At 43.4% G+C, this 18,188-nt stretch overlaps 1 protein-coding gene across 1 annotated transcript in view; it reads left to right on the forward strand.

The window, feature by feature from the left end:
- kcnc3b (potassium voltage-gated channel, Shaw-related subfamily, member 3b) overlaps positions 1-18,188 on the forward strand; it is a 48,974-nt gene that overhangs the window by 2,571 nt on the left and 28,215 nt on the right. Inside the window, exon 2 of the mRNA XM_039616863.1 lies at positions 5,238-5,924. Coding sequence (XP_039472797.1) covers positions 5,238-5,924 — 687 coding nt within the window. The remainder of the gene's footprint in view (positions 1-5,237; positions 5,925-18,188) is intronic.

Raw genomic sequence — 18,188 nt, forward strand, 5'->3', positions numbered from 1 at the left:
TCCTTCACCCTACATGCTGTATCACCCAGATCTAACCAAAAAGAAAAAAAAAAAGTCAACCCTCATCGTCCTGTGGGCAGAAAAGATTTTAGTCATGGACACTGACTGAGCTGTGGAGCTCTATTACAGGCTTCATTGCAGCCAGTCTATTCCTGAAAATGACTTTATGTATTAATCACCCCCCCCCCCCGTCATTAAAACAAACGTTACCAGGGATACGTTTCCTTTCCTGAAAAGAAAGGGAGCAGCTGCTGCTGCATGCTTCTGGCTGGGGTGATTGACCAATATGCACAAGGCTCAAGACCCCCCTCGGGGGTGCTGGTGCTGCGGTATTTGTGGATTGGTCAGCCCCAGGAGATCTACACACTGGTGTTGCTGAGTGGAGGAGATGCCTCCGGTTGATTGGCCATTTCCTTTATGCCTCCTTAATTGATTGGCTCTTTAATTCATGTTCTGGGAATTGGCCACTAGTGAGCTTTGTCATTGTTATTATTATTTTTGATGTGTAGTGCCCGCTTACATCATATTTTTCATTAGATTAAGCTGTCTGAGAGCTGCTCAGAGCCCCGTTTTCTTTGCATACACACCCTTTTTTCTTTTCTTTTTTTTTTGTTGTTGTTTCCTTTGCATCCATTCATGTAATTCCTGCTATTCATATCTATTCATACTCTACCCAACCCCGTGCCACTATCCAGACACAAACACCCACACACATCTTCTGTTCTCCTGGCAGGAAGAGAGTCAGAGCATGAGGTGCAGTGACAGTGGAAAAGGGGGAGGTGGGGGGAGGACAGAGCGTGGTGTGACACCGCACTAAAAGGGGAGGTGACCGCAGTGCTTTTTTACCATGCTGCAGTGCTTCGGTTTCTCCTGCTGGGGTCTCCTCAGCACTGGGGAGTGCGCGAGAGGGGAGAGAGCGAGGGGGGACGAGGAAGGGAGGGAGGGAGGCGATATGGATGGAACAGCGTGAAGCCTTGTGGTTACATCCTTTGATGAGGTAGCTGGTGGGGAAAAAAATGGCTGCACACCAGAAACACATACGTAATTTGCGCTGTCTCTCCTCTCTCCCTCGCACACACACGCGCGCATACATAAACATACATTACACACTTGCCTGCAAAGCCTTCCTTTCCCCCCACCCGAGCGGCACATTTGCCATTCAGCTCAGCTGTGTGTCTGTTTAACATCCATACACTGGTTTTCCTTCCTTTGCTCGCCCTCTTTTAATCACTCTGCTGTTTTCATGCGTTTTCCTGGTACTGCAGGACATCTCCCTCCCTCTCCTTCTACACACATGCCTTCACGTACATTCAGGTGCTATCCTGAACCACTGCAAGGTCTTCCTCTCTGTGCTTCTCCTTCTCCTCCCCCTCCTGTTTTTGGCTCCTCTCTTTCATTGCCCCACCACTCTCCACTTTGTCCTATACCTTCCCTACCCCTACTTTTTTCCCTCTTCTCCTTCTCCAGCACATCTAAGTGTCTCTCATCTCTTCCCATCTCCCTCTCTGCGATTGGTAATGGTTCTTTTTTTTCCTTTTTTTTTTCTTTTTCTGCCAACTGCTCATTCTGTTCCGCATAGTCAGCACTCCTCCAAATTCCTCTCTTTCCTCCTCCTCACTCTCTCTTTCTCTCTCTCTAGCATACCCCCCCACCCCGTTCCTGCTGCTGGTACCTCACAGTCAATGCATCCCATAATCTCGTGCTCCCTCCCCCTCTTGCTGCAGTGTTTCTGCTAATATATATTAGCGTCAGTGCAGTCTTTGTGCACGAGCGTTGCGCGTGCGCTCCTCCTCTCTGACACCCGTTCTCCATATCTATCTGCAGAAGTGATCTCCTGCCCTAAAAGGTTTAGAAAAATCAAGTCGCTTTTCGGCTCCAAAATGTGTGTGTGGTTTCTTTTTCTCAGCCTTTTCATTGTAGCCAGGTGAGCATATGTGTGTGTGTGTGAGTGTACCCCTCCCCTCATTCCCTCCCTCATTCCCCTCTCCTTCTCGTTTTCTTTCCCCTGTGTATGTGTGCAGTGGTGAGGCAGTAGTAGCAGGGTGGCGCAGGACATGGTGGCCAAGGCAGGAAAAGCTGCAGGAGAAAGAAAGTAGTGATGCTGGAGGGGAGGAGAGAGGAGGCGAGGGGATTGTTCCTTCACTTTGCTCCCTCAGCACTCTCCTCCTCCTCCTCCTCCTACTTGCTTTTCCTTCAGTTTTTATCCTCTTTCTTGAACCTTTCTCTCCTCTTTCTGTCCACCATTCTTTTTTTAATAACTGCTGCTTTTTGACTTTCTTCATTTTGCACCTTCTGTAGTCTTACTTCCCCACTTTTAGCCCCCCTTTCCGTGTGTTTTTGTGCTGCTGTCAGTGCTGAAGGTGCTGATGCTGACTCTTAAAGAGAAGTGCTTACCTCCCCTGTATTAAGCTGAACTGAAATGCAAAGCACTCACCTCACCTCTAAACTCTTTACAGGCAATCTTGTCACAATGACGGCAACATTCACTCAAGTTCAAACTTAAAGGCTTTAACGACTCCCCAAAGAAAGTGTGAGAGAGAACCCAGCTGAGCGCTTTCCCACTTAACCTACATGTTCTGGTACATGAAAGAATGGTTAATGAGAATCAATAGTCCCATCATGTTTAAGTGTGAGGGAACAAAAAGGCATTTAACTGCAGCGACAGGCTTGCGGCTGTCCATGTATAAAATATTCAGAAGTTCAACTATATCCCATGACTGCCTGTGAAGAACACGTCAGGGCGCAATGTGTCAAAGTTAAAATGGCAACAACGCAAAAAGTTATTTAAAGGATGGAAGTTTCACAGGGAGTTCACAGAAGCTGCTTCTTCAAAGTTCCCGAGCAGAGAGAGTGAGAGAGTGCCGCTGTCCGTGGTGCTGAAATATAATCCATCCCACAACACAAGCGTTCTCTGCTGGGAAGCCCCACTGGACAAAGCTGACTGTGGATTAAGATCTTTTTACACTCTCCCTCTCTGACCTCATCACTCCAAACATTCTGTTTGTTGCAGAAATTTCTTCAGGCTCTATTTAAAGCGTCAAACTAAAAGTACTTTGGCACGATAATGCAGTGCAACTAACAAATTCACAGTTTTTTTTCTTTCTTTTCTGTCAAGTAAGCAGTTTGAATGCTCCTGCACCCAAAAACAAACCAAAAAACAGCAGAAAAACAAAACTGCAAAGAAGTAAGACTGACAAATATAAAAATAGTAAAAACTTAAGGCATCTAACACTTTGATTTGTTTTCTGAGCTGTGAACTTAGGATGTATTACTTTAAGTTTTTGTCTCCTTTGCACAGTTAGTGCTTAATCCATGCAGTAGCCTTGATCTTGCTGGAGCTTACCTGAGTGTTGCCAGGACAGAGGAAACTTTTCCATGGACAACCAAAAAGTTGCTCCTTCAGACAAGAAGTGCAAAAATCAGGATTAAACTCTAGCCAAAGCAAAAGAGACGTAGTAAGTGGCATCCCGCATGAAAGATAGCAAAAAGTAAGAGGGGGAAAGAGAAGGAAAGGATGGACACGAAGGAAAGGAAGCTTACTTTGGGAAAGGAGAAAAAGAGAGGAGAGGTGAGCGAAGTCAAAGATGAGAGAAATGGAAGAGAAGAGAGAATTAGACTGTAGGACTGCAGTGAGTAAATGAAAACAGGAAAGGGGGGTAGTAGAAAGAACTGGAGAGAAAGACAGAGACGAATAGGTACACTCGAGAAGAAGAAGTGAAGCCTCGATTCCCTTCCTCCAATGAAATGTGATTCCTTTATGCGGAATGTGAGCGCAAGTGAGGAAGACAAAGTGAGGGAGAGAGTCAAACTAGGGAAAGGGTGGGGGGGAGGGAGGGCTACTAAGAGCTTGCAGGAAAGGAGGGGGAGGAGGAGAGTGGTGCATTTCCTTGACTATAAAAAAAAGGTTCACAACATGGATGTGGTGCAGGTACGGCCTTTGCGGCTGCCATCACGTGGCTTTTCTGAAACATCGCGAGCCCCTCTGGATGGCGGAGCAGCCCGTGGGTGAACAATCCGACCTCACCTGGAGTAGAAAGAGAGGGAGAGAGCGAGCAAATAACTCTGGCTTTTTACTGCAGCAGAATTCATTCACTTTTATAGAGCACTCTCCTTTGCAATTCCTCCTCCTCCTCCTGCCCCCTTACACACTCTCTTCTACCCCCTTCTTCCATTACTAGAGAAGAGACAATATTACAGTAGCTGCTCGCTGTAGATGCCCCCAGTGAGAGTGCTGCATTCACTTTGTCTCTTTTTTCCATCCCTCTCTCAAAAAATCACCCTTTCTCCCTGCTTTGTCCCCCATCTTAAGGTCATTGCCTGAGCCTCGTTCTCCTGATTGTTCTGTCCTTTTCGACTCTTTGGTGGATTTAAAAAAAAGAAAGAAAGAAAAATCGTATTTATGTCCTTTTCCTCTCACCTTTACTTCACTCCCCTCCTCTTATCTATCCCTGCATGCCATCACACACACACACACAGAGTACATGGGAGAGAGAACAGCAGGGAGAGCATCGGCATAACTGTGCGTTGCATGGATCTCAGTGCGGTCGGAGGGGGCTGCAGCAGTGTGTGTAGCACACGCATAGGCTGATTGAGGAGATCTAACATTAGTACGGACACCGCACTCTCGGGAAGCAATTAACACACACACTCACACACGCACACACATCACCGTGTCAGAGCAGCATTCGTGAGGAAAGGTGGGGGGAAAATAAGAAAGATCCCCAGTTCTCCTCTCTGTTCACACATGACTCTTTGGTAAAGGAGCAGGATTTCTGCATTTGTGCAGGAGGGGTGAAGCTGAGTTGAGTGGCTCAGTTAGAACACTGACTTGAACATCAACCAGATCAGTATAGAGACCCTAAAGCTACATAGCACAGTAACTCCAGACTGGGATCTTCTCATCACTCTGGTGTCAACAGTCAGCCCATATGGTTGCTGACTCATGAATGTGCTCTAAGCCACCTGTTTATTGCTCTGGCATGTTTGTGTGCTCCGGTATGCTGTGCTTAAAAAAAAACAAAACAACTTTGCTACCCATCAATTCCATCCCTGCTCTCCTTGTTCCCTCTGCACCTGCACAAGGTCGTCTTCCTCCCTTCCACCGGCTGATTATCAAGTGAATGATTGCACATACAGCTTGCATTAGCGTGTGATTCTTAATGTGTATTGCAATGTTGATAATCCACATCTATTTCTCCCTTCTGCTGAAATTTTCTGCCCTTTTTTCTCTCCCGCAGACTCCTCAGACTCCTCCCTCCTCCTCCCTTCGGTTTCTCTCATCCTCTCCCTCCCCCCGGTCCTCTATGCTCAGTTCGGTGTGTGTATCCTCTTTTAAAGGGCGCAAGGGTGGGAACAAGTCGTCCAACAAAGCATGTTACAGCGCAGACATGACTTGTCCGTCGGAAAGCGAGAAAATCGTGATAAACTGCGGGGGGGTGCGGCATGAGACCTACCGGAGCACCCTAAAAACGTTGCCCGGTACCCGCTTGTCGTGGCTCACCGAGCCGGACGCGTTCAGCAACTTCGACTACGACCCCAAATTAGACGAGTTCTTCTTCGACCGCCACCCGTCGGTGTTTTCCTTCATCCTCAACTATTACCGCACCGGGAAGTTGCACTGTCCCAACGATGTGTGCGGTCCCCTGTTCGAAGAGGAGCTGGCCTTCTGGGGCATCGATGAGACGGACGTGGAGGCTTGTTGCTGGATGAATTACCGGCAGCATCGGGATGCGGAGGAGGCGCTGGACAGCTTCGAGACTCCAGAACCGGACGCGCCAGACGACGACCCGGCGCTGGGTGGTGCGGATGGGGACTTGAAAAGACTGTGCATGCAAGAGGACGCGAGGAAAGCGGGCTGGTGGAAAACCTGGCAACCCAGAATATGGGCGCTCTTTGAAGACCCCTATTCCTCCAAATATGCCCGGGTGAGTTACCCACGTCTCTTTCAGAGGGACCAACTTATTTCTGCATAGGCTACTGTTGCATATTCTGACTAATGACATCTCAGAGCACTGCCTGAGTCATGATAAGTTTTTAAAAAACTTTTTTTTAGTCATCCAGTTAACATTACCCGTAAAAGCAGAAAAATCAAGCCCTCGTAATTACGTGAAGAATCATGACTGCTGGTGTGTTATTTCCAACAGTATAGCTCGTGTTAAATGTTGGTTTATATACACTTACTGCCATTGAATAATTAATGCTGATAGCGCAGGAAAAAAATGGAAAACTATATGTCAGCTGTGTTGGTAAATGGGTATTAGACGAAGTAACAGTGAAGACTGTCAATCACATTTCCACATTTGTCTCGCTATCATGATTTCCATCGTCACATTCTCCTGCTCCAGCAGGTTTAATACATATCTGCCTCCAAACGCAGCATCCGCTGCGCCTCCTGCATCCAAACGCCTTCATTAGGTGATACTTGTCCGTTTGTGATGCACGTCGCTGTGCCGTTTTTCATGTTGGTCGTATTTTTTCTGGCACGACGCCGAAAGGAAGCCTGTACGACGTCGAAACGTCAGTGTTGTATTGCATGTCTTTTCACACATTTGCCCTTGGTAGTGCTTCACTCTGCTGATTTTTTTTTTCTTGTCCCAGTTGAAAGCTACATGCCTTTTACGCGCGGTCCTTGTTCCTGTTACGCATAACTTACTCCTGAGCTGGGATAGCCTTTATTGTTTTCGTGTAAATAGTTAATGATTTACTTGCTAAAATCAGCTGTTTAATGGTATTTGATCACACAGGTGTAAGAGTAACAAGTACCCCTGACTGTGTTTTGATCTGTGGGTTTGTGAAAACAGTTACATTTGGCTTCTGGTCTCCCCCCTCTCACTTAAAGGCAAATCCAGCTGTTTGATCACAGCTGCTTTGTGTATCGAGAGTTATATTCTGATCATCCTCATCTTGCTCCCTGCCTTTGCTGCTAGTGATATTTTCAGTTTTGAAGGTGTGAAGGCGAGAAACCACTGGTGCTGTGGAATGTATGAATACTGTAGGTCCACATTCTAAACCAGACAGTCGGCAGACACCTGCAGTGGCCAGGCATTCATACCATCATGCCGAAAATAGCTGAGTGGGGAAAAATGTAATCATAAATCACTGCACACTCAGCAATACATACTACATCTACAGTTATCCACAGATGAGACCATACCTTCACTCCCCCTGTTTTCAAAACTTACACATACATTCGCACCTCTTCTGGTGCCAGGTATAGATCTGCATACCTGACTTCAGTTCCCTCCAGAGGAAGAGAAAAGTGGCGGATGGTGACTGACACATAGTCTGGGTTTAGGCCACCTGATCTGCCTCTCTGGACTTGGGATCAGGCAGGAAGTGCTTCTCTAAGAATCACTCTCAGATTGATTTCTCACTACTCCAACCCCGTCTACCTCCACTCCATCCCATAGAAACAACTCACCCGGGCAGTTATGTATACAGGAAGGAGACATAGTTTGGATTTACATGAAAATTTGGTCCTGGCAAAAGGAGGTGTCATTTTCGCTGTTGCCATACCTCGGATGCAAGCTACTGTAGCTCCTGTCTAGCTGCTCGAGTGCTGTGTGTTATGCTCTGTATTATGCAATGTACAGTTAAACACTACATCTACAGGCAAAGACCACATGAATCATACAAAAACATTCATTCAGCATAATGGCCGCAGTTAGTGGTGTTGGCGATACTACATGGGTGTTAAGGTGCGATTAGTTGGATTCGTTTCAGTGCCTGCAAAACATTGGCTGTATTTGTGGGCGAACGTAGCCCCAGTTTGCTGTGTAGGTCTAATATGCCAGTGCCATACGTCAAACAGCGATGTGACCCAGATCATTCCTTTTTCTATTCCAGCCTTGCTCTTTCTAAAAGTGTCCTGTTCGGTGTGGCAGAACCTTTTTAATCCTGAGAGATCCGAATTACATGTGAAGAGACAGAGATGAAGAAGGGCTGAGAAACAGGGGGGAAAAAGAAAAGAAAATGAGATGCTGATGTGGAAATACAACGAGGCAGATGAGAGAGAGACAGAGGGAAGAAGTGGGAGATGAGAGGAAATAAAGAGAGACAGGAGGAGAGACATTACTCTAATGATTTAAAGGGGGTTTGTTGTGATGTAACGCGCCAGCAATCAATGTTTTGATCGGAGCGTTCGACACGCACGCGGGGGCTTTTTCTTAATTTCACCTTCATTGCAGGCGATCGTGTGAGGCTAGCTCGTGGATTTACCGTAGTATCACACACACACACTCATGTACAAACACACACATGCTGGTTTTCTCGGTGCTGGCTTTTCTGCTGCAGTAGACGCGGGAGGAAGGAGGGGGAGCACTGGAGAAAGAGAAAAGAGGTGGAGGGGGTGGGAGTGAGAGAGAAATGGAGAAGAGGTGAGATAGTGGAGAGACATCGAGGGAAGAGGGACTGAAGGGGAGCCTGAGAGGGGTACTGACTGGCAGGAGGGGGGCCACTGAAGAAAGAGAGGTGAAAGAGGGGTACTGAGACAAACAAGGAGGGGGTGACAATCACAGAAAGAAAGACGTTGCACGATGGGGGTGGGGACCCTTGTCTTAGCGTCTTCGATTATCTGTGAAGGCTCGAGCCATCCAATTTTCCTACCCCGACCCTCTTGCCTGCCTATTGATTGATATTTTATTGATCATCCTCTCTCGTTGCCTGTTTTTAACGCAATTCCCTCTTTCTCAATCGGCTCTTAAACTCCGCGTAAGCTCGGGCTCATTCTGCGCCGCTGAACACAAACGGTTAACCCATTGACAATTTTTATGGACGTATATGTTTCTCTTTGATGAGGTGTTATACAATACAATTTGCATCTGATTTCATTATTGATCCAGGCCTGGGTGACATAGATTTTCCAGCGGAGCTAAGACAGATTTTTGATCTTGGTCTGTTTCTTCCCTTTGTTGTTGATGTTTTCCTCAACTTAGTGTTTTAAACTCAAGTCTGTTTGAACAGCAGCGATCCTAAAAGAATAAGATGTAATTTGATAATACATGGTAATGTTTTGTCAGTGTCATTAGTTGTCACTCGACAGGTTGAATACATGTTGACGATGAAGACAATAACGGCTGATTCATAATTATTACTTACCTTAAAAAAATGTATGGTGTAATAACAAATTAAATAGACACTTAAAAAACACGGGACTGATGTTAAAGCCTGGATTAGGGGAGTTAATCTGAATGAATGTGACACCCAGATCAATAACACCACTTAAACATAGAACTCTATAAGAATGTTGAACTAATTATCCTTTTTACTGTTTCAAATATTTTGCTGTGTTTAAAATAATCTATTTTCAACCTGCTATTAACTGATGGATTACCTGTTATGGTCCTGTCATAAAGCCCCACTGTCCCACTGGTTTTGCTGGATTTCAGTTACTTCCAGTTTCAAACCAAATGGGCCCAGTTGTTGTTGTCAGCAGTCTTCTGACAAAGCACCATTTGCCGCTCAGCATGTACAAGACGCCCCTTTGGCCCCACCAAATCTGACTTTGTGTGCCTGTATTTGAGTCTTTTTTTGGAAAGGAGGGAGGGATTGTCCAGAGCCTACCTCTCCCTGAAGGTCATGTCTTGTGGTTCATTGTTTGCAGTTCTTTTCCACCGTGTTCAGTGCTGGAGCGCACAATGCTGTCATAAACACAAATTTGACCTGCCGCTATGCCACAGCCTGAGAACAGGTTGTCTCCGGGTAGAAAATGACAGGACTGGACAGAAAATAGACAGAAAGGATGAACTGATAGGCATTTATGTAACCTAAAGCAGATCACAAGTTTATGTTGGAGACAATACATCTGAGTTAAGACTCGGTCACCAACAGGCTACGTATGCAAAGACAAAAAAAAAAAGTGTTTTAGTTGTCTAATTTGGCTCATAGACAGCAGTAGTAAAAAGGTCTTTGATAAAGTATTACATTAATTTTCAATAAAACATGCCGTCCTCTTTTGATTTTAACTGACAGAGGATTTATACAATATACTGGGTCACTTCTAATTTAGCATAGTCTTGTGAGATTTTTTGCACCAGTTCTGTTTGCCCCAGAGCTACACAGCTCCAAATACAGAAACTCCCAATTCTGGTAGGATCTCAATGGAAACTGTGGTGAAGGTGACTGTCAATTGTCTGCAAATATGGCAAATAACAGCCACAATCGGAACAACCAGCTGATCCAAGCAGAGCATAAATAAGTAGCCAACGACTTTTAGTGACAATAAAATGATTATTTTTTAAACCGCATTGTCATATCATCTTAGTAAGAACTCATAAATAACTAAACATAGCAGATATTAGGGAAATCTGTTTATGTTTCTGGTGCTGAGGAAAAAAAAATATCGGCCCATGTACTGGATTTCTAAATCACCGCATATCGGTATCGGTCTTCAAAATCCTGTGTTGGTGGCGGGCCCAGCCTGCAGCTGAAATCCTTTATTAAGCAACAATGGGAAAATTATTTCAAAACTCTTTCAAAACTGGAGCAGTGGGTCTCCTCTGTTCCCAAGTGCTTGCAGAGTGTTGTTAAAAGAAGAAGTGATGTAACACAGTGATAAACATCCCCCTCTCCCAACTTTTTAAGAGTTCTTGCACCATCAAAGTTTACATGAGCATTTATTTTCATTAAACCATTTTTTTCTCAGAATACTAGAGAAATACTGTGTCTTATTTATGTTGTTTCCATTTAGATAACATGTTTAAATACTTCTCAAATCATTGCATTTTTATTTAATGTACAGCTTTTTCAGATCCAGAGTTCAGATTCTACCTTCAGCAGTGGGAGTGCTTCCCAATTATTTCCATTCAAATGCAATCCTGCTAAAAAGGCCTATTTTCCCACTTCCATTCTGGATCCCCTCTCTGTGGGCTGCATCTGAAAATAGCAAAGAAAGGGAAAGGAGGCCCTAATTTCATTCTTGATTGCAAATCTATTCTTCTATTACTGGTGAGAGGATAAGACTCTGTGCTTATATGACCATTCAGCAAATAAGCAAAAAAACCCCACAATTCTCAAAATACCTAAAGCTCCAAACTTTTAAGTGCGTTACCGAGTTCATTAAGATAAACTGTTTTTTCAGATCAAGTAGAGGCGTGGCATTTATTTAACCTGCCTTTCCTGTGCTTGCACTTGGTAAATATATATTTTGTTCTGTTTCAATTTTCACTGACAAGGTTTTGTACCGCAGGCCTTCTCGTGTTGTGTTTGCATCGACGGAAGTCCCTGTCCCCTCCGTTGGCTTGTAACTTGAGCTCTCACTGTTGGCGATACATAACTGGATAAATGCTTGATGTTTCATAACAAGGACAGAAGCACGACCTTTGAATAAGCAGAAAACACCTGAGAGGGCCAAAAAGAGCCTGATGTGACCTTTGTAGTCATATATATAGGACTGCATACATTGCAGCTGTAAGTAAACCATCTGAATGCCTATGCTTAAATCTGAAGTGTTAAAGAAAAAAAAAAGTTGACTAAACTGAATAAATAGTATCAGTTTAACCTTTTTCCCACGAGGCCATGAGTGTCAAATTCATTTTAGTTCATGGCTAGATTTGATCTCAAGTGGGCCAGTAAAACTGCTAATGATAACTTATATAAAACACCTCCACTATTTTCCCTTTCTTCAACTAGTTCATTCTTAAAAAACTCACATTTATTGAACCGCATTAACAAAAACAGATGATAAAAGACCCCCAGATGGCAGCTGGTAAGAAAGCCGCCTTATTTATCATAATTCAGATCTCTGGTTTATGCTACAGTCACACTACCAAGACCAAGATTATTGTAGCTGTGTGCAAGCAACTTGCAGTCTTGTTCCTTTCTGATGCTTGGTTTGAAGATGGGGACCAGGTCTGCACCCGCTCACAGCCAGCTGCCATTTTCAGAGTGAAATTTTCAAAGTCAAAGCTGTGGGGTCAAGTTCCCAGTTACATGCAGTCTGTGATAAAACAGCATTTAATTTTGATATCTGTTACTGTCTACACAAACAGAAATTCACATTAAACAGAAGCCGATATTAACTGCTTACATTCAGAGTCCAGTCCACCAGGCGACCTGTGTGATCACCTTGATTTTGAAAGTGGTCACTTAGAGGTTGAGCATGCAACACCCTAACCATGTGGGCGAACAGTTGGTCACTGCAACTACGGGCAATCTGTTCCTGAATGCAAAAATTAAAAAAAAGATAAATAAATAAAAGAATTTCTGCTTGCGAGGAGGTTCCCATTCTATTTTTACTCCAGAATTACTGATCCATTAGAAGAACAAACCAGTTTGGGACACCTGCCTCTTGTGACATTAGCTATTTTTGCAACTTGTAACACAGGAAATGCAACACAATACATTCCTGCATTTTTCCTGCATTCCTGTGTCCCAATAGATTCCCTAACTTTCTAGAGTTTTCAATGTATATAAAGATGTGCATTTGGCAGGCAGGTTCTGGCCCACAGACCATATGTTTGACACCCATGCTCTAGGCTAGGACATGCTTATTATTACCAGTCATAAGAGTGAAATCTAAACAGAAACAAACCAACTTTATTGAGCATTATGAATTTTCCTTCAGTTTAATCAAAACTTTATATAAGAGAATAAGTAGCAACTTTTTATCAGCAAGCCCAAATCCAGCATTATTGAACTTATTCTAGAAATCATGACTTCTAACTCTATAAAATTTGGTGGTACAAAACCCCCCAAGCCTTTAAAAAGCAAAAAAAGCATTTGTTGCCTTTTTAAAACAGACATGGCCCAGACCCAACACACAGACCTCCAGGGAGGAAGAGGTTAAGTGAGTAGGTCAAGATTTTGGGAAATATGCTTAGCCCCTGTCTTGCTGAGTGTTAGATAAGACATCTGATACCCCCCTCATGCCTGTACAGTTAATGCGGTGCTGCAGCCAGCAGCTGGTTAGCTTAGCTGTGCATCAAGGCTGAAAACAGATGGAAACAGTTAGGCCGGGTCTGAGTAATAAATACTAGCAAATTCTGAATGTCACTTAATAACACATTCTGTGTAACCTGCAGAAAAATTGAAGTGTAAAAACACTGATTTTTAAATCTTACAGCCGTTATGTTAGCTATGTCTTAGCCAGGACCAGTGACTATCTGAAGGCTCTGCTGGTTGCCTGGCAACTGCTCCGAGCCAGGAACTAGACCGACACATAACCCTCTGAAAAACTGTGAATTGCTTCTTATACACTTGGCCTTGTACAGCTTACACAAATGGGACAATATTGGTGACTTTTGCATGTTTTGGCATGCTCATTTCGTTACGTCTGGGACCGAGAGAGGTTAGCTGTCTCTAAGTTAAGGTTATGGCTGCTGCAGGCTGTAGGAACATATTTATCCAACACACATGAAAGCGGTATCAATCTCTCCGCTCTTGGCAGCGAAAACAAATAAGGGTATTTGCCAAAATGTCAAACTACAGACACGGCATCATATTTCAGGCAGAAGCATTAAGCACTTCTAATACGTTCCCGCTCTTTATGCCCGTCTTAGCCATCTCCCTCCTTCACCTCGGCCTTGATCCATTTAGTCATCCTGGTTAAGTGCTGAATCAGCACTCTTCAAGACTGCACACACAATTAGTTGAACATAGTGGCAATTTTGCTCTCGCGCTCTCTGGGATTGGAAACATTCAGAACAGTGGCGTGGAGGAGAGCTCGCACGGTGCCAGAGCCGATTACAGTGGTAGGAGTCTGAATTCACTAAATGGGGCAAGTCTTGTCAAATCGTGCAAGGGAGCAATGTGCTCTGTACTGTAATGATCACACAAACTGCCGCATTCACATGTATGAGTAAACAAAGGAGTACACCGTGTGCACATACTGGCAGGAAAAAAAAATGTTTTAATTGCATGCTGAATCAAAAGTCCTTTCACAGCATAAAGGCAGTCAATAATTCATAAACGATATCCAGCAGTATCTGGAGAAAGTCTTAGTGTGGTAGAGAAACACGCTATCCATTTCTATTATGGCACGCATGTTCCATTTGACTCCCTCAAACACCTGGCCGGACATACATCATTCTGAGCACGCTCACATGTACACATTGGCCTGTACACTGTAAGGGTAGCTGCCCATAAACCGTTCAGCTGAGTGTGCGCACTTAGAGCACACTGTTAAATCACTTCATGCCTCCGCACGTCATCCTGCGGATCACTCTCACTCACGTGTGAATAAAGCGTTAAACAAACTGAATGTTAGTTTGCTATTAAATTCAACAAAAAAAAGGCTTCCCATAATGACACAAGGGTGGAATTTATCAATATTTTTATTAAGAATTAGATTAAGCCAATACAGTGTAACTCCCTGAAAAAGCTTATCTTGGCTGACTACTCAAACTGAATGATAAAAATCGGAGAAATACAGCAAATTATTACATTTGAGAAGATAGTAGCATTCAAATATTAATTTTAACAACTGTGTTTTATCATTATATCCTTTAATACCCTCAAGAAATATATACAATAACTCTGGATGCAAAGGAGAACCTGCCACATCTTCTGCAGTCTTGAGGGGCAAATTTTATTTTGTGTCCTGTCTGTGAGAGTAGAGCCTGCAAAATGTGCCTAGAAGTCGGCAGCCATTGGGGTACAACCCAGAGAGATTCAAGATTCAGGTTAGGATAACTTACAAAATATTCCCAACCAGTTGAGTTCTGAAATTTAATGTAATTATGATTATTTAATTGTAATTATTATAAAATTACCTAAAGGAACAGTTTATTATCAAATACCTTTTGTGCTGATATTCAGCGTGTGGTTATTAAGGCGTATACTTTTACAGTAAGAGGTTTGTGTCTTGGCTTGGTTCGCCACACTTACGTGGCACTTAGACAGTCACACTGGATCCCTGCTCATTCCCTTGGAAAATGACATTAGACGGCGTCACTGGGACAATTCCTGTGTGACCATCTGCTTAGTTGCGATCCAAGTGTCCAAGTGGCAGCAGAGGCGAGGTGGAGTGTGTGTATATGACCATTTTAGATATAAAGAGGATCTATATGAGCGTGTAAAAGCCTGATTTTGGAGTAGAGTTGGATGGAAATGTGTGCAAACATTTGTTTAGATCAGGACATTTTCAGAGAAGTTTCCTAGCTTCTTTTGTTGTTGTTGTTGTTGTTGTTGTTGTGCTCTATGAGCAGTTTGTCATTTGCTCAGATTCCATGATGCTTCTTCTTTTTTATGAGAGGTGGAATATGGACAAAGTAATGAGGCAGACAAGGGAGAGGACAGGAAGCAAGGACAAAGGAGGTTTAGAAAAATAGAGCCGCTTTAGAGGCTCAGACAGTACAAGCAGGATAGGAGAGCACGGATGGAGACTGCAGGGTGAGGAACCAAGAAAAAAAGATCGACTGAGAGAGATTGGAGCTGCGTCGCTAGAAGAAACGGAAATATATGGCAAAAGAGTCCGAACCAAATACGAAGCAGACAAGAAGAAACATACATGCACTCAGTTTATCTCCACGCTGCGCCTTTCTATTTCCTTTTCCTTTTTTTCCAGCTTAACAGGATTGCAGTGGGAATGAAATGGAGGAGACGTGAATGCTGCAGAGCATGTACGACACTGTGACGTGTCGACTAGAGAGCTGGAGAGTGTGTGTATGTGTGTGCAACAGCTTACCGATTTGACTGTATCATGTCAAGGAGTTGACTCATTCAGGGAATCTCTTGAAACAGAAGTGCGCGTTGTGATTGAATTTTTACCAATTCCAAGAGCACTGACCCTTGAAAGTCAGCGTTTCCGGCTCTCAGAAAATAAAACATACGTGAGGATTAACCAGAGCAGAAGCTAATTATATCTCACATCCTGGGTCCAGCCAACAATGTTACTGCTCTTTCATGTCCTCCTGGATTCACGGGGTTTGATAAGCCTGATAAGCATCCGTGCGAGCGTGTTTCGCGCGTTTGATAATTCAACATATGTAGCTGTCCTGGTGCACGTGCCACATTTACCAGGCCCATCATTTTCATGCCTCACCTCTCCCGCCCTTCAAATTCCGCAGTGTCCCGTGTTGGGTGGTGGGTGACCCCTTAGTAGGGGCTTTAACTGCATGTCCTCCGCTCTGTGCCACTTTCCCCCACCCGTGTTGTTTATCCTGAGAAAAAAAGCTCGACAACTAATGGAACTTGACTTTCATTTACAGTTTTGGCTTCCATCAATTGTCAACAAAGATAATTGTGATGGAACTGTTGCTGAACAGCATCCAGTTATGCAACACTGGTCTGATTTTGTCTTGCGCTATAAATCCAGCGTACCCCTTTCCCTATCAGATGGTGGCTTTTTTCTCTCTAAAATCTCAAACATGCCACTGGGCTTGTCTTCATAAGGATAACTTTAGACAGCGCCATCTCTGTTAAATCTGTCCTGTTAACTTTTTTTAATCATCAGTGTTGACTTCAGGTAGTTTATTTGTATTTTGTGTAGGTTTGTGCTGGACTGTTTCCTGACTGGGATGAGTCTAAGCTGTCTGGCTGCTGGTTGTCACTTCTTACAGTGCTGTGTCGTCTTGAGCGATAGTTCACCAGGTTTTCTGAAGATTTTTAGTGTTTCTCTTGAGACATTGGCTGCTTTTTCACTCATTTTCAGTTCAGTGCTTCTACCTGATCATTTTCAGAGGAATATTTTTCTGACCTATGGATCTTTCAAGTGTAATATAGTCTCTAAATTCAAGAGATGAACCAGTGTGAGGTAGATATAAGAGACAACTCAGCAAATAAAAAAATCTAGATCTTTAGGCTTTCTTTTACCAGCAGCCTGTTGCAGAACTCCATAATTTGTACCCATTTCTTTACTTGAATCTATGAAAAATAGCAAAGAGAAGACTTGTTAGATGCTATTAGATGAAAACTTGAAAAGCTGACTGAAAGTCATGTCCCTAAACAATAGAAAAAAATCCACCAAAAAAGACACAGGACCTTTGGTGGATTCATCTGCTTTTGACTGAAGACCTGCCAACAGTGGTCTCAGTGGAAGGGTGGCTGTCCAGAAGGCATTCTTAAGGAAGGGAAACGAGGACAAAAGAATGCAGCATTACACAAGAACTGGACCTAAATATCATTGACAACAGATCTTACTCAATAGAGGTGATGAATCCAAATTTGAAATTTTTGTTGCCAAATATTGAAATCGTTGTCACTATGTATGGACGAGGTCAGCAGAGAGGTACAACCGTGAATGCTCACAGTCGTCTGTAGAAGCTTTGTCACGGTTTAGCATTTCAACCAGTAGGACGACTGCTTAAAGAAGTGACAAGAAAGCTGCCCAGGTAAGACCAGGCTGTGATGAACAATAAAATTGTTCATACCAAATATTGATATTCTAGCTATAATGATGATAGTTGAGTTGAAGGAGACAATGAAAAAGATAACTCCACACTGTGGTTTGAGATGTTTATTCAAGTGTGGGTCTCCTCTCTCCCATGCTGTGTACATTTATACTTGCTGTTGTCATGTATGCTCACATATTATAATAACAGTGAGCAGCGTACCATATGTGAAGGTCTGGCAGTTCACTCTGAGTTCATCAATCAGTTTGTCTGCCTCGTACTGAGGGTGAAAGAAACTCATCCCAACACTTGCTCGTTAGAATTGAACAAGCTTCATTGTTGCCTTATATAAAGTATGTCCATCTATGTTTGCACATATTTTCACATTTGCATAGCAAAACATAAAGACAAGAGGGGCAGCTCAAGACTTGGCACGTGACAGTTGCTTTGATTATAATTTCTAAAGTGTAGCTGTTAAACTGCAATGTTGGAACGTCACGGTGGCATTAGCTGTATGTCAATGGACTGGATTCAAAATTATGTAATCGTGGTTCACATGGACATATTTCATAAGCTGCATAAAGTAAACAGTCATTTATAGTTCAGCAAAACGAAAACATACAGTTTTGAAAAAAGATGAAGGCATGTTTTCTGTTCTCTGATTCGGACTTCAGCACTCTCTCTTTTCTGACATTTTAGTTTTGGTGTTTCGCTCTTTTTTTCTTCTCTTTTTTCTTTTTGATGATCTTGAGCTAAAACAAACAAAACCATCAATTTCAGTATTGCTCTGCAGCAATGATGATGATGATGGCACAAGTGAAGGCTATTCCCGTAACCCACCCAAGGTTATACTCGCCCTGCACGCTAAGTGGCTACTTTGGAAGTCTCTGAGTGATGGCCGCGGCCGTTCACCTAAGATAA

This window comes from Oreochromis aureus, linkage group 8, assembly GCF_013358895.1.
Source record: "Oreochromis aureus strain Israel breed Guangdong linkage group 8, ZZ_aureus, whole genome shotgun sequence".
NCBI classification, from domain to species: Eukaryota; Metazoa; Chordata; class Actinopteri; order Cichliformes; family Cichlidae; genus Oreochromis; species Oreochromis aureus.